The following is a 15,509-nucleotide window of genomic DNA, read 5'->3' on the forward strand; positions in this document are numbered from 1 at the left end:
AATATGCATAAAAACAATCCTTAAAATTCTATTTTTTTTAAAAAAAACTTCCATTAACAATTCATTCAACAATCATACTAAGAAACATTCATTGGTCAGGGGGAAAATCTAATAACCCCAGGCCTGGTGGCAAAGATGAGTTTTTAAACTCTTTCAGAAAGCAAGGAGGGTGGGGACAGTGCGAATCTCTCGGGGGGAGCTGATTCCAGAGGGCTGGGCCCCCACAGAGAAGGCTCTTCCCCTAGGTCAGATCAGCTGACATTGTTTGGTCGACGGGACCCTAAGGAGACCGACTCTGTGGGACCTCACTGGTCTAATACAGGGGTGTCAAACTCGTGTTACCATGGCAGTATCACATGATGTATCGGGACTTTTTTCCCCTTCACTAAACTGCGTGTGGTCACATCCAGTTCATGACGTGTCCAGCCCATGGGTCACATATTTGACAGCTCTGGTCTAATAGGTCAACAGAAATAAAGTCTACATAATGAAATGGAAAGTAAAGGGAGAGACCGCAATGCATAGCTGGATATATGCAGGTTGAAACTATAAGGAAAATATCCTCTTTTACCTGCTTATAAACTTGTTAATAGTACAGAGAATAAGATCCCATGTATCCCTTAACATTTAAGTTAGAAAATGGCTTCAGTTTTAACAGAAGCTCTGTAGAAAAGCTATAGAGAAGAATGCAAATAATTTACAGAGCTCTATTCTACAGAACTGCAAAAGCTTTATATCTTTCTAGTTCTGCTTAGAGGCTAAAATAAATGGGTCAGTTCTCTTATGCCTCATGCTTGTCATGTTAATATCATCAATAAGAGGTCTTATAGGCAAAAGATAAATAAGCACTTGCTTGAGGGACAGGTCAATAAATATTTAAAATAACCTCCTATTCTTGTAAGAAGAGTTGGAAAGATTATTCTTTTATAAAGAAAGGACATCAATTAATAGAAGTTTGTGATTGTCAAAGCAATCAGTCTCTAAACTTTGGATACAAATCCTTATTTGAACTGGAATAGGATTTGAGATAAAGAGTAACATAGTTTTGGTTTTTATGTAGTCATAACATCAATATGAATGATCCAATGCTGTGTCAAATTCAGTTGTATCTCTAGACTACAGTTTCCTTTGGTTGAGACTGAGCTTTTGATAGTTCGGAAAGAGCTGAAACCTTGCACCTATTGTGCTTTTGTAAATATCTCACCAACCTACAATGTGAAGGTAACATAGAGAGGCTTATAACAATTGCCACCTTCTTTTTTCAATTTTTAGAATTTCCCATATCTTAGTATGTCTGGTGAAATATTGGTAACATGTCCCAGAACTGCAGGATTATTCTGATAAGAAATTATTTTTGAGAGACAGTTCACAAAGACAGAGCTACAGTATATTATAGTTTATTGTTGAAAATATCAATGTTCTTGACTCTAAAAAAGATTGGACAATTGTAATATATACTTGGTCCTATAGAATTGTTAACACTATGCTTTCTTTCATTAGAGTTATTTTCCTTGAATTGAAAGGCTTTGATTATGTTCATTAAAAAGTTTTTCTAAGGTTATTGTTCAATGGGAAGTAGAGCTGTCCCTTCCTATTCTGTAATAGAAAACCTAAGGAGCTTTGATATTTAGATAGTGGGATGAAAGCTTCTTTAATGGTGGAGAATGTCTTCAGTATAGTAGGGACACTAAAATTGCAAGGGAGAGAGAAATTGAGACATTCCCTTGGTTAAGTAGAAATCCTTTTAGGCCTAGGGGCATCAGTTCATGCTACAGTGTTGAATTGTAGGTCTAATAGAAGAGCAGGATTACAGTAGCCATAGAGAAGGAGTGGAATCCATTGTGTTGTGTCTACTATCAATCTGAGAGTGGTCCAGAAGGATGATTCTACAAGTAACTCTGCAAATATTTTGTTTTATTGGATTTGTACAGTAAAGGCTAGTCACTTTTTCTTACCTTTTCAATGAAGTCACAGTAGCTTTCTCCACATTAAAATGAAATAGTTTTTGTGCCAATTCCATAACTAGTTCTCCTGGCTTGTAAGCACTTGTTCTTTGATAGAAATGAAACAGCTACTTAATCAGATCTTGGGCATCTGCCCTAGAAACGTGAAATGGCTGCAAGAAATTCAAGCAGCCTGATTAATTAAACTTTGCTTTAAATGACTCCTATAGGAATTGAATGAAACAGGTGGCTTAATAGAAAAAAGTCTTAGTGGCTTAATAGAAAAAATGTTAAAGACTTTTCATACATCATAAATATAACTTTCACGCTAAGTGAAGAAAAATTGAAAAGTGGTGGATCACGCAGAACCTTAGCCAATCATTATCATACCTGCTAAAATAATAGGACCTGACATCCAAAATATATAGCCAAAGCCCATGAGGATGAGATTAAAAAGCAACACCCCACCCCCCAAAAATATTGAAGGTAGCCACTCATTACCCTAAGAGACTGAAAAAAATATCTTAGATATAGAAACATAAAAACATAGAAGTCTGACGGCAGAAAAAGACCTCATGGTCCATCTAGTCTGCCCTTATACGGTTTCCTGTATTTTATTTTAGGATGGATGGATGTTTATCCCAGGCATGTTTAAATTCAGTTACTGTGGATTTATCTACCACGTCTGCTGGAAGTTTGTTCCAAGGATCCACTACTCTTTCAGTAAAATAATACTTTCTCATGTTGTTTTTGATCTTTTCCCCAACTAACTTCAGATTGTGTCCCCTTGTTCTTGTGTTCACTTTCCTATTAAAAACACTTCCCTCCTGGACCTTATGTAACCCTTTAACATATTTAAATATTTCGATCATGTCCTCCCTTTTCCTTCTGTCCTCCAGACTATACAGATTGAGTTCATTAAGTCTTTCCTGATACGTTTTATGCTTAAGACCTTCCACCATTCTTGTAGCCCGTCTTTGGACCCGTTCAATTTTGTCAATATCTTTTTGTAGGTGAGGTTTCTAGAAGTGAACACAGTATTCCAAATGTGGTCTCACCAGCACTCTATATAGCGAGATCATAATCTCCCTCTTCCTGCTTGTTATACCTCTAGCTATGTAGCCAAGCATCCTACTTGCTTTCCATACCGCCTGACTGCACTGATCACCCATTTTGAGACTGTCAGAAATCACTACCCCTAAATCCTTTTCTTCTGATTTTTTTGCTAACACAGAACTGCCAATACAATTCTCAGATTGAGGATTCCTTTTTCCCAAGTGCATTATTTTACATTTGGAAACATTAAACTGCAGTTTCCATTGCTTTGACCATTTATCTATTGTTGCAAATGGTCTACCAATTTGGATATATCAAGACTAGCTTGAAGTCATATCCAAGTTGTGGGTAAATATCTATGACTGAATGATTACTTTTGAGGGGAGATTTTTATTGTGTATTTTCTATGTCTGATAATCCAAGACATATATAATTCAGAATAGGATGCTTGATCTGAAAAGGATACATTAAAGCTATCCAGTATAAAGAACTTATAGAACTTAAAGAACTCAGTCAATACTTGTGTGCAATACTTTATCAAATGTATGGACAAACCTGTTTTTTATCTTTTCCAAATTTGGACTGATATAAAAATACTCATAAATGGCATGCTTTGCAGGTGAACAGCTTGCCACCTAGATTGATTAAAAATGACACTTGGACAGTCATAATTAGGTTTTAATACCACTGAAGAATGATGTTATAAGAAGAAAATCCAAAAGTATTTTGAAATGGAAAAGATTTGACTATATTTTCTGATAGCAACAGCCAGAGCCATATTAGATTGAATATTTTCACTTGTGTTTCCAGCCAACACGTAGCACTGAGATAACATTGCATCGGATGCGGCATAAGCACATGGATCACAGAGCTGGGTTTTATGGGTCACTTTATTTATTTAAATCTGGACCTGCAGAGGAAGCCAATGGGGTGGAACTTCCGTTCCAAACATCTTTGGACAACTACGGGTGAAAGCTACTTGCCAAGCAAGGGAAGCTTGTCCTTGACCTTGGCCTTGACCTTCCTTTGTCCTCTGCCATGCCCAAGGCATATGGGAAGGCTCACCCCCGCTTGTGGGCTTGCAGCGAGTGAGCCCCCAGGGCACCCCCTCCCCAACACTCAGATGGATTCTGCCCTGAGCTTTTGGTGATGGGCAGCCCATCACTTTCCAAAAGGTTCCCTAACGGAGACCACACAGTTGCTACTAGCCATACCATCAGCCCAGTGACCAAGGGAATTCGAGCCAATTAACTTTATCCTCATGAGCAACCCTAACCTCTCCCATTCCCTGGCCCAGTGTGGAGTAGATGAAAAAATGGCCATAACCTGTTGAAGTTGGCTCTGGCCCAGCTCCTGCCCCAAGGAATGTGGAGGTGGATGCAGGGGAAACATCAACATATCATATGCCTGTTTTATTGCCGGCAGAGTCAGGTAGTGAAGTTTCCTTGGAAGAAGAAGAAGAAGGTGTGGGTGACTTGGAAGAGGGGAGTTTGGCAGACAGCCCAGGAAGAGATCAATCATCCTTATCATCTCTGGATTTTGAACAAGAATTTATGACACATCCACGCATGCATAGAGTGATGCATAGGAGACAACAACTGAAGGATTATTACAAGAGAAAATGAGGCCACCTGTGTTTGAGTGGGGCTTCTGTAATTAGTGCTACAGATAAAAGAGCAGCCTGCTGTTTTAGCCTCATGGCAGTTTATCTGATTCATAGTTTCATTAAGATCGTGGTTTTTGCTGTTCAAGATTGTGTGTGGACTTTCTGTACTTTAGAATTGGACTCAATTTCCCAGTTATTGCGTGAGAATTTGGATTGCATTTAACCTGTGCCTTGTGTGTACCAGAAAATCCCTTTGACATTTAAAAAGGGAGCTGTTTCTGTTTTTCTGCTGATAAAGACTTTTGGGTTTTTCTTCTATCGTGTGGTATGTCTTTCTGGACTAATTACCCTGTAATTACGGGCGGTTGAGACCCGCCGGCAGAACCTAACCTAAACTGCGGTGCAGCCACCAAAAATTCCTACTTGGCCCCTGAAGGTGACCAGACGTCACCCACAGGGAGGGTGGGTGGGTGCCTGCAACGGGGGCTGATGAATCCAAAATTAGAAAGGGCGGAGAGCGAAGAGCTCGTTGCTTTTACATGGGGGCTCTCTGCCCCACCCCTTGGCCCCCCAACATGCCTAGCGCCAAGTGTAAGGCCTCCTCATGTGCTATTACACAATCACTCATTTTAATGCGTCCGGCAGCGGTGGCCAAGTGCATCCAGCCCCAAGGCAAATGTCGGTCCACCTTAAGTGGCCGGCCTCTCACTTGTTTACATTCATTGATCACCTTTAGTAAGATTAAGTAGTACAGCCCTCCTAATCCTCCTTGATTCCTTGGTTACTGACTGACTTGGGGGATTAGTTAGTAGCACTGTTTCACAGTGTTTCTTCTCCTTTGTCCATGGCGAGTTCCAGTCATTGTTGGTTGATGGGTGGGTATGTGTGTGAGAGAGATTGACTCCTACCCCAATTAATTACAAGACTAGATTAGGGTTTAACATTCTCCCTTTTCTTATTTAACATCTATAGGTGTTCTAACATCTTAGAACACCTATCTTGACAGCTCTTCATTGCAAGTTGCAATGGTTACTAGATACTTTTTGGATGCAATTCAAGGTGCTGTTTATTATCTATAAAGCCCTTAATATGGTAGATTTCAAGTGCTGATTATTCATGGAATTGCCATTCTCTAATTCTTTCTGCTTCTTCAATAAGATCTGACAGATTGTCCGTGCTCTGGATCCTGTTGATTAAACAATGCCATTGCATAGAATCTCCTAGGCCTCATCTGGAATACCATTTTTCTACAGGTCTTGCCCTTTGAAATATCATTCCCTGAAAGTTCATATGACCCCTTTCGAAAATATTTTCAAACTAAGCTTTTCAAATGGGCTAGAGATGATTTGTTACCTTGCTCAACTCTTGATGGTAGAATTTTCTTGTTTGTGTATTTTTCCCTACATACAAATTTTTCTGTATTTGTTGTATGTTCTTAAGATTTTTTAAAATGTGTATGCTACCCTGATTTTTTTATATATAATTTGGTATCTGCATGAACTTAATATAAAGATATGATTATCATGATTTTTATAATTTTTATGACAAATCACATTAGGCTACGTAGACTCCATGATGCTCTTGGTTGTTTGCTTACATACATTTCATTTCTAAACTATGTAACATCATCAGGGGTCATGGATTTTAAACTGGCATATTATACTGTGTATAAACAGGCAGCAAAACCCATATTCCCATGGACTGATGTAACCTAGTTGGAAAATAAAATGTCAATAAGTAAACAATCAAGTTCAGGAATGCCACAGTTCAAACCTGAGGTATAAATATTTTGTTCTATTGGACCATCAGGTTATGGACCATATATAATCTGAGATCCCATGATAAACATTTATGAATATCAGATTCATATTTGCTTGTATAAAACCTGAAAGTTAAATTGTCCTTCCAAATAGCATGACGTTGTTAGAACTATTTTTTAAACCTTGTAAAATTCTTAATCTTTAATTCTAAACTTTTTCTTATTGTTTTAGGTTTCCTGGGAGTCTCCTTCTATTTTAAATGGAGAAATATTGAGCTATGAGATCCACATGCCAATCCCTCGAATCACTATAACTAACAATTTGACAACTTCAATGAGCCATGTAGTAACAAACTTGATCCCTTTCACAAATTACTCAGTCACCATAGAAGCTTGTACTGGAGGTGGAGATTTCATTGGAGGGTGCACCAAGAGTCTACCAACATATATAGTTACACTTCCAACATTTCCCCAAAGTATCAGTTCTGTGACTGTGACCCCAATTAATGAGTCAGTAATTACTGTGTATTGGCAACCACCATCTAAACCCAATGGATATCACATAAGGTAATGGAAAGAACAGAGTTCACAAAAAATGTGTATTCTGGTGAAATATATTAAAATCTTATAGACATTTAACACAAATTTTAAAGGTATGTAGCTCAAGCCCTCTCCCCCCATAACTACTTTATGAATTTTAAATCACTTTTTCAACCTTCCTTTTAAAATTCATACTGTCTTTATAAAAAGAAGAATAGAGCCATTTACTATTTTTCCACTCCAAATAATAAGAATGTATACTCCATTTTCATCCAATTTATGCTTCAAAGAATGGGATCTGTCAGAATGGCCTCTACTTCTGAAGCCAGGAATCACACTTAAAATGGGTTGGACAATTCTATTATCAACCTAAAATTATTCAGATGCAAGAAGGAATTCTTAATTAGTTTTGCTTAATACATAACCAGCAAATTACTAAAGACTAATTATTAGGAATCCCTTCTGGGGTTTCCTATAAAATCAGATGTATACTGCAATATATGCATTTACTGCATATTTGTTAGAGGATTAACGTAATATTAACTTGTACTAACAAATTTTCCCTTCTTCGTGATCTCTTAGTATGGCATAGGGATTAACAAATTGCATTATAAATAAGAAGATATTGATTCATATTCTTTTTTAGTTATTAAACCTCACTTTTGGCCCAGCATTTATTCTCAACCCTACACTGCTCCTAGAGTATAAAGATAAAATAGGATAAAAGAAAGGGGGATCCCATGTAAGGTATTTTGAATTCACGGAGGGAAGTCAGCTTGTAACATTGTTAAACAAATAATGAACTGGAGTAACTATTTTGGCAGAATGGGATGCCAGGAGAAATTAATAGAGCTTCCCCCACCCCAAAGAGAGATTATTTCTTCATCAAATTTCTTGTGTGTCTAATCACACTTGGCCAATAAAGCTATTCTATTCTATTCTATTCTATTCTATTCTTTGGGTATATTTTTGCGAATTTCTGTCCATGACTTTACACATGGAAATGTCAAAAGGAAAAGATGCACTAAAAGAATAAAAAGTACAGTAATATTGCACCTCTAACGATTGGGATACCCCTCAGATTGTAATTCTTCAATTGATAAATTTGGCAAAGTGTTGTGAAGGTTCTAATTAAAAATATATTTTAGGACATTGTTTTAATATATTCATAGTATTTAAAAGTTAAGGCTGTTCACGTTGCAGCTACTCTGTGTTCAAAATGGGTCTTAAAATATATTAGGAGCAAAGGTCATGATGATGTATTGTTCCTCCCAAGAACCTTGACTCCATTTTTTGAAAAGTTGCCTGGGACAGTCCATATTTTCTCTAAGTCAGAGGTAAGGAACTATGGCCCTTTTATGGCCAGTGGGCTTCAATGCTCAGGATTCCAATATTGCTGAGCATAGCTGGCTCCGGAATTCTGTGAGTTCAAGTCCACTAGTTATAAAGGGGCCATAGTTTCCCACCCACCTGCTCTAAGCAACGTCTCTTGGAAAGATAGTATGTGCTGTTCCTCCCAAAGTCATGAGTAGCAAATGGGCTTGACAGCTGAAATTTCAAATCACTTGAAGCAACTTTTTTTTTCTCCATTTCTTTTTTTTTTTAAAGGAAAGAAACTTCGTGGGGGGGAAAATATCTTGCCTGATAAATACTTTTTTAAAACTAATGATTTTTTAAACTGAAGTATAAAATGTGGAAATGTTAAGGAGATCAACATTTGATCTGCTTTAGAGCAGACCTAATTATGAATCTGTGCAAATCATTCAGATTTGAACTAGACTGATGTTATCAGCTCAAAGCAGACTGAGTCCTAAAATTAATTAATCGTCTTATTTGATTAAATCAGAATTCTGGAGAGAATTTTATTTCCTACATTTTATTTGCTGTTTCTAATGGGGCCATTGAATGTGTTGAGACCTTGTTGGTTTTCTTTCTTTTCAGATAAACATACTGTACATACAGTAGCTTCTCAAGGCTGTTGAAACCATTTCCTTGTTCATGGAAAGTGTCATTTTGATGGCACAAGGAAAAATTGATTGCAGGGAAAACAGCATCCTGATATATTTACAAATAAATTGAGAAAAAGCAGGGTTTTTTAAAAAAAGCAACTGACATAAAGACTGATTATTATACTCTCGTGACCTAGTTATTATTTTACCAACTTTCAAGGGTAAATTTTTATTATTAAACAAATAAAATCAGGATAGTTACAGAGCAGTTTATGCTATGTAACTGCTAACTCGATAAGTTTTTGTATGGTTTCTCTTTCTTAACTTTTTTTCTACATAAACCAAATTTGCCTGTTCAAACTGCTGTCAAATTATCCTAAAAAGGTATGTAAACATTTCATCAAACAATCTATTACATATTCAGATAATTTTCCTTAATAAAAGATCTGCTAAAAAAAACCCCTCATCCATTCTTAAACTAATTACATAAGTTATGAAAAGTGTCAAATTCTAAAATATAAAGAAAAACAAGATTGCAGCTATAAAAAGAAAATAATGTGTGACTTTTAAAAGCAACCTTTTTTTGTCATAACATTAGTTAAGATAATCCCACCATTCTGCTTGTCTTTTGTGTTAGATATGAGCTCCTGAGACGTAAAATCCAGCAGCCACTTGCATCAAATCCCCCAAAAGATTTAAATCTCTGGGACAATATTTACTCAGGAACTCAGTGGTTTTATGAAGATAAGGGTCTTAGCAGGTAAGATTACTAAAACTATAAAAACAAATGCTGGCATTTTGTGTAGCCCATATTTAATAGTTCAAAGCGTTCCTTGCATCTCCGTGTTGCAAACATGTTAATTGTGTAATGAAATATTTTCTGTCATCTCTTTTGGCATGAGCCTTTATTAACACTCTTTTGTTTGGTTTGGTTACCTACTCTTCTCCTCTGTGCAATTTTGTTTTGCTTTTTAAAAAAATGCTTAGGAAAGTAAGAAGTGAACTGCTGGAATACTGAGTGGATGGTTTTACTTATTTCGTTAAAGTACACAGCATCCAGCATCCTTCCAATTGTATTCTATGACTAGCTTGTCAGTGGGTTTGAGAAACATTTATGAAGGAGATTTGGAGTATAGATCTGTGATGGGTTGACCTAGGAAACCTTGGACTCTTTTAATTGTGTCTTTTTCTTAAGAGGACATTTTAATTTAAGTAAAGCAATATCTAGGGCTTTATTGTCCTCGTTAATTTACATACCTTTCTCCACCTGCCTGTCTTTGTCCTATTCTAAGATATCCCATTCTATTACAAATCATCAACCCCAACCCAATACTTCTGTTGGTCCTTGAATACTCTATGATGCATAACCAGAAAATCTTCATTTAGTCAAAAATAGGTTTCTTTTACTCCTTGGAGGTATTGAAGCCTTTACTTATGATGGGCATGTTTAAAGTATGGGTTCATTTATTTTGTTAAACAATCACTTTGTGGCATTGTGTTAAAACAGTAATTTTTTCTGTGATCCTTCACTGAATTCTATAAATTATGTTTAATCTAAGCCTCTTATAAAAAGATTTTCTGACAAACCATAGTTGCTTGGATAATTATCTCTTTCTTTCCTGGCACCATTTCTCACAGAGAGGTTCATACATCATGTTAAGATAGCTTTACTGATTTGTTGACAAATGCAGAAATATTGTCCTGAACCTTTCTTGTTTTTATGAATTTCTTGCAATTGCCTTGCCTGAATATGTTCTATGCATTTTCTTGAGAAATTTTTGAACATCAGGAGTGTCTGGAGTTGAGAATAAAATTAGGGTTTAACTTTGAAGTAAGTGGGAACTAGAACCTCCAACTAGTGTTTCATAAGAGTGTGTATATATATACATATACTTTTTAAAAAGTGGGCTTGAAATTGCCATAACTGGAGATAGTTTCCAAAATTTGTTTTTAAACTAAAAATAAAGCTTCAGCAGAGCTATTTGACTCAAAAATTCACATATTTTGAGTCAAATTGCAGCTCTGCCGAATGTTTCTTCTAATCTAATTTTTTGTTAGAATCTGAAGTAAAGTCAACACTTAAACTGAATGCTTCTAATGATTTTTCCTTTTTAATGATACAAATCATATCCTTTAGGAATACAACATATGCATATAAGCTAATAGTACATAATGAAGTAGGAGATACGTCAAGTGAAGAAGTGGTTGTTACAACATTAGCAGGATTTTCAGAGAAAGGCACTAATGTTACTGCAAAGCCTCTTAACCACACAGCTGTAGAGGTGAAATGGACCACTCCAAGTAAGTGTTCTTCTTGATTATATCCATCATCTAATATTAAATGTCTGGCTTTCAATTAGATACAAAGGATGTTAAAGGCTGACACATCGGTGTCCGATTTTAAAAAGTTTTGCAAACTAGAGTGATGTGAAAATTCTATTACAGGCATTGCATCGATAAAGCAGAGCTATGAATCCAGGAAGAACCCCAATTTATGAATATTTCTGCATGGAAAAGCATGATCCCATGCAGAACCAAAAGATGAAATATGCCCGACATCAGAAGGCTTCTGACTTCAAAGCTATTTAATTTTTCTAGGATTGAACCTAGATCAGGGGTACCTAAATGTTTTAACATTACACTTCAGTTTAGCACAGTCTGCATGTACAAACCTCTAAAAATCCAAACACCAAAATGAACACAAAGCTACAAAGAAATTTTAGAAAGGTGGATTTATTGTAACAATGTACCTAAAAGGTTCTCCACATCTGCCCTGGACTCTTTCTGCAGTTTACAAAAGTTTTCTGTACTCTGTCTGGACTTTACAGTTTGGGAAGCCCTGCCCTAAATCTATTCATCCTTATCCTGACCCTAATTGTTCTCTTGTCTAACTTGGTGATGAAATATATCCATACTGATAACTTTATGTCAGCAAGAAACCTCATCTCCCCTTTCCTTTCCCAATCCTGCTGTAGGACATCCACAAAGTGATCAATATAATTTCATTTTCATAGCCAAGTCTACCCTGAGATCAAAAAAATTCCAAATAATTTATTTCCTCTAGACTTGTGGACTTCAACTCCCAGAATTCTCCTGCTATGCTATGCTATGCTATGCTATGCTATGCTATGCTATGCTATGCTATGCTATGCTATGATGGAGAATTCTGGGAGTTGAAGTCCACAAGTCTTAAAGTTGCCAAGTTTGGGAACCACTGCTCTAGAGCAATCCATGACTACAAACTTACATTGGTTGGCCTTTTGAGACCGCAGCTGTGGTTCTGAATTACCTAGATACTGTATCTGCCCTGTTGCCCTGCCTTCATTGCCATGCTATTTTGTAAGTTCCTGTCTTCTTATCAGGACCTGGGTTTCTTAACAACATCTGGGTTCAGAGAGGCTGGCATTGGGTTTGCCCACTTGTTAATGTCATGGCCTTTATGCCAAGACCTCTGGGCTGCTGTAAATTTGTCAATACCAGGACAGCAATTAATTTTCCTAAACTTGGGATACAATCAGTTTTGGTGATATCCTTCATCACCAACTACATCTCTTGTCACAACCAGGTGCTCTTCCACCTAATTCATCTATCTATCTATCTATCTATCTATCTATCTATCTATCTATCTATCTATCTATCTATCTATCTACTTACAACAATATTTGCAGCTTGCAACATATAAAAATACAAGAATACAGAAACAGATTCAAAAAGCTCAATATTAAATAATCTTAAAAAACCCAATTAATAATCTAAAAGACCCATTTAAAAGGACCATATACTAACTAACACACTCATTCATACCGCAGTGAAATTCAAATTAACAGCCAGAGCAAAATGTAAAAACTCAGTGGCACCGTACCTGCCAGCACAGTTGAGTTTTTAGGGCCTTCCAGAAGGCCAGGAGAGTGGGGGCAGTACAAATCTCTGGGGGGAGTTGGTTCCAGAGGGTTGGAGCTGCCACAGAGAAGGCCCTTCCCTTTGGGCTCTAACTGATCGCTGGGATATGTGAGGCTAGAACCGGTCCCATAGGTAACTTGGTTCTAGGCCATGTAGAGCTTTATAGGTAGTGACCAACTCTTTGAATTGTGTTTGGAGACCAACTGGCAGCCAGTGCAGCTTGCGGAGTGATATAGATACACAGGCAAACCTTGGTAAGCTCTCATGGCTGCATTTTAGACTAGCTGAAGTCTCCAAACGTTCTTCAAAGGTAGCTCCATGTAGAAAGCATTGCAGTAGTCAATCCTCAGGGTGAAAAGGGTGTGAGTGACTGTGAGGAGAGACTCCCTGTCCAAATAGGTCCGCAACTGAGCTGTGCATCAGGAGGACACCCAAGATCTCCCACCCCCAGGGTAACGGATGGACAGGTGGAGTTGTCCTTGAGCTTGAGCCTGTTATCACCATCCAAACCCTATCAGCCTCCAGACAACAGTACATCACTTCCAGTGCTTCACTGAGTTGACACGGGGTGGAGATGTACAGCTGAGTATCATCAGTGTACCGATGGTAACTCACTTCGTGTCATCAGATGATCTCACTGAGTGGTTTCATGTAGATATTGAACAGCAGGAGGGAGAGGTCCGACCTCTGAGGAATCCCACAGAGGAAGGACCCAGAGGCTGACATCTGACCCCCTGCCAACACCGACTGTGACCGACAAAGAGGTAGGAGGAGAACCACCTCCTACTCCCAAACCCTCCAGCTGGCACAGAAATATATCATTGGCCAATGGTATCAAAAGCTACTGAGAGGTCAAGAAGCACCAGGAAAGAAGAGTGACCCCTATCCTGGGCCCACCAGAGTTCATGCGTCAGTGTGACCAAAGCAGAAGCCAGCCCTGAATCCAGACTGTAGAAGGTCAAGATAATTTTCTAATGTTTAGGCTGTTTTCTTATCTTCTTTCTGATGACATGAACCTTTCCCCAAAGAGTTAAGGATGGATATCTTAAAGGGAAAAGAGGAAGTAAGGGAGTATAGTTCATTCAACTAGTATTAGGCACTCCCCCAGCACTTTATTTCTCCTATCGTTGTTCATCTTGTTGGGATCATAATATACTGAAGAAGGGGAAACCATATATTAGAGAAAATTTCATTCTTCTTTGGAGATGTTGAATCATGCATATAAATATATGTGGTACATATATATCCTACTAAGAATATAAGAAGAAGAAAAATTTTCAGTAAATGGGAAATTCACCAAACGAATAGTAGCAATATCTGCCCAGCAGCAACAAAATATTTACTTCCTTCAATATTAGAGATAATCTATAGCCATGCTTACAGTTTGCCATTGATTCTGGGTCTCCTTAAAAATTGACCAAATTTAAAGAAATTGTATTTTGACAATGAAACAGTGTTCAGCTTCAACCATAACAGTACACAAGTACACAATAGATACAAACTTAAAGTGAACTGTTCCAACTCAATTGCAGAAAATACTACTTTAGCAACAGAGTGGTCAATGCCTGGAATACACCACCCGACTCTGTAATTTCATCCCCAAACCCACAAAATGTTAATCTTACTGTTAAGGTTATTGTTAAATTGTCTAGTGTTGACCTCACCCCATTCCTAAGAGGTCTATAAGGGCGTGCATAAGCGTACCAGTGTGCCTACCATCCCTGTCCCACTGTATTCTTTTATTTTTATTCGTATTCATTTCATGTATTCAAATCATGTTTATACTCATCTGTACTATCTAAAACATGTTTGACAAAATAAATAAAATTTAAAATAAAAATAAAAGTGTACCTGGTGGCAGTGTTCCCTCTAATTTTTTTGGGGGGTGGGCGGAAAAGTATAGTGTCTTTCCCTCTCACTGTTTCCCTCTCGGCTTCTGGGCAGGTTTGAAAAACTCTGAGTTGATGATGATTTTTAAGTGAGCCATTGCTCACTGCTCAGCTTAGAGGGAACTATGCCTGGTGGTAGCAACTTCCACCAATTAACTGTGGTGTCCTAAGGATTTCATTTTCTCAATTTCTTATCTTTCAGGTTGTTCAGGTATTTTGAGCAGGGGAGATACATTCTCCAAACATTGTAGTCTCTTTTCCAAAGAGTATTCTGGTTTAAAAAAAAAAAAAAAATCTCCACCTTTTCTTATTCTACAACATTCTTTCTGAGGTGATTAATTAAGAAGATTTGGGTTAGTCAACAATTGCTTGTGATTCTGGATGCATTTCACAGTGTGAAACCGCATAAGAAGTTCTGAGCAGACGGTACATCAATTCAAACCTCTTTGAGGTTGTCATATTATTTTCAAATGCCAGCATTTATGTACAGCCTGATCTTCCTTTCCAGAAGAGTTATGGATTTTCTGTATATGAAAATGTACACATTTCTGCTATGTCATCTTGAGAGGAACATATCCATTTAACCCAGATTACCTGTCCATCAAAGCAGTAGGTTAATTTTTCAATATGTACATGCAAATCTGCCTGTAAGCACTTGCTAGTTACTCTCGGCAAATAGAGGTTCCACTAAAATTTATATTTATAATTGGATGCCTGAAGTAAGCAGGCTTATAAAAACTGACAAACCTAATGGATCTGAAGCAGGCTGCTGAAGTTTCATTACTTTAGTAATTCAAACCTCTGACCATCCAGATAAAGGTAATGCAATCTGGCTTCATTTTCATTCTTACTGCACAAATTTCCTAG

At 37.4% G+C, this 15,509-nt stretch overlaps 1 protein-coding gene across 1 annotated transcript in view; it reads left to right on the top strand.

The window, feature by feature from the left end:
- USH2A (usherin) overlaps positions 1-15,509 on the top strand; it is a 584,211-nt gene that overhangs the window by 395,551 nt on the left and 173,151 nt on the right. The window contains exons 43-45 of the mRNA XM_070728574.1: positions 6,597-6,931; positions 9,491-9,613; positions 10,991-11,154. Of these exons, the coding sequence (XP_070584675.1) occupies positions 6,597-6,931; positions 9,491-9,613; positions 10,991-11,154 (622 nt within the window). The remainder of the gene's footprint in view (positions 1-6,596; positions 6,932-9,490; positions 9,614-10,990; positions 11,155-15,509) is intronic.

The sequence above is a fragment of the Erythrolamprus reginae genome, chromosome 1 (assembly GCF_031021105.1).
Source record: "Erythrolamprus reginae isolate rEryReg1 chromosome 1, rEryReg1.hap1, whole genome shotgun sequence".
Taxonomy (NCBI): Eukaryota; Metazoa; Chordata; class Lepidosauria; order Squamata; family Dipsadidae; genus Erythrolamprus; species Erythrolamprus reginae.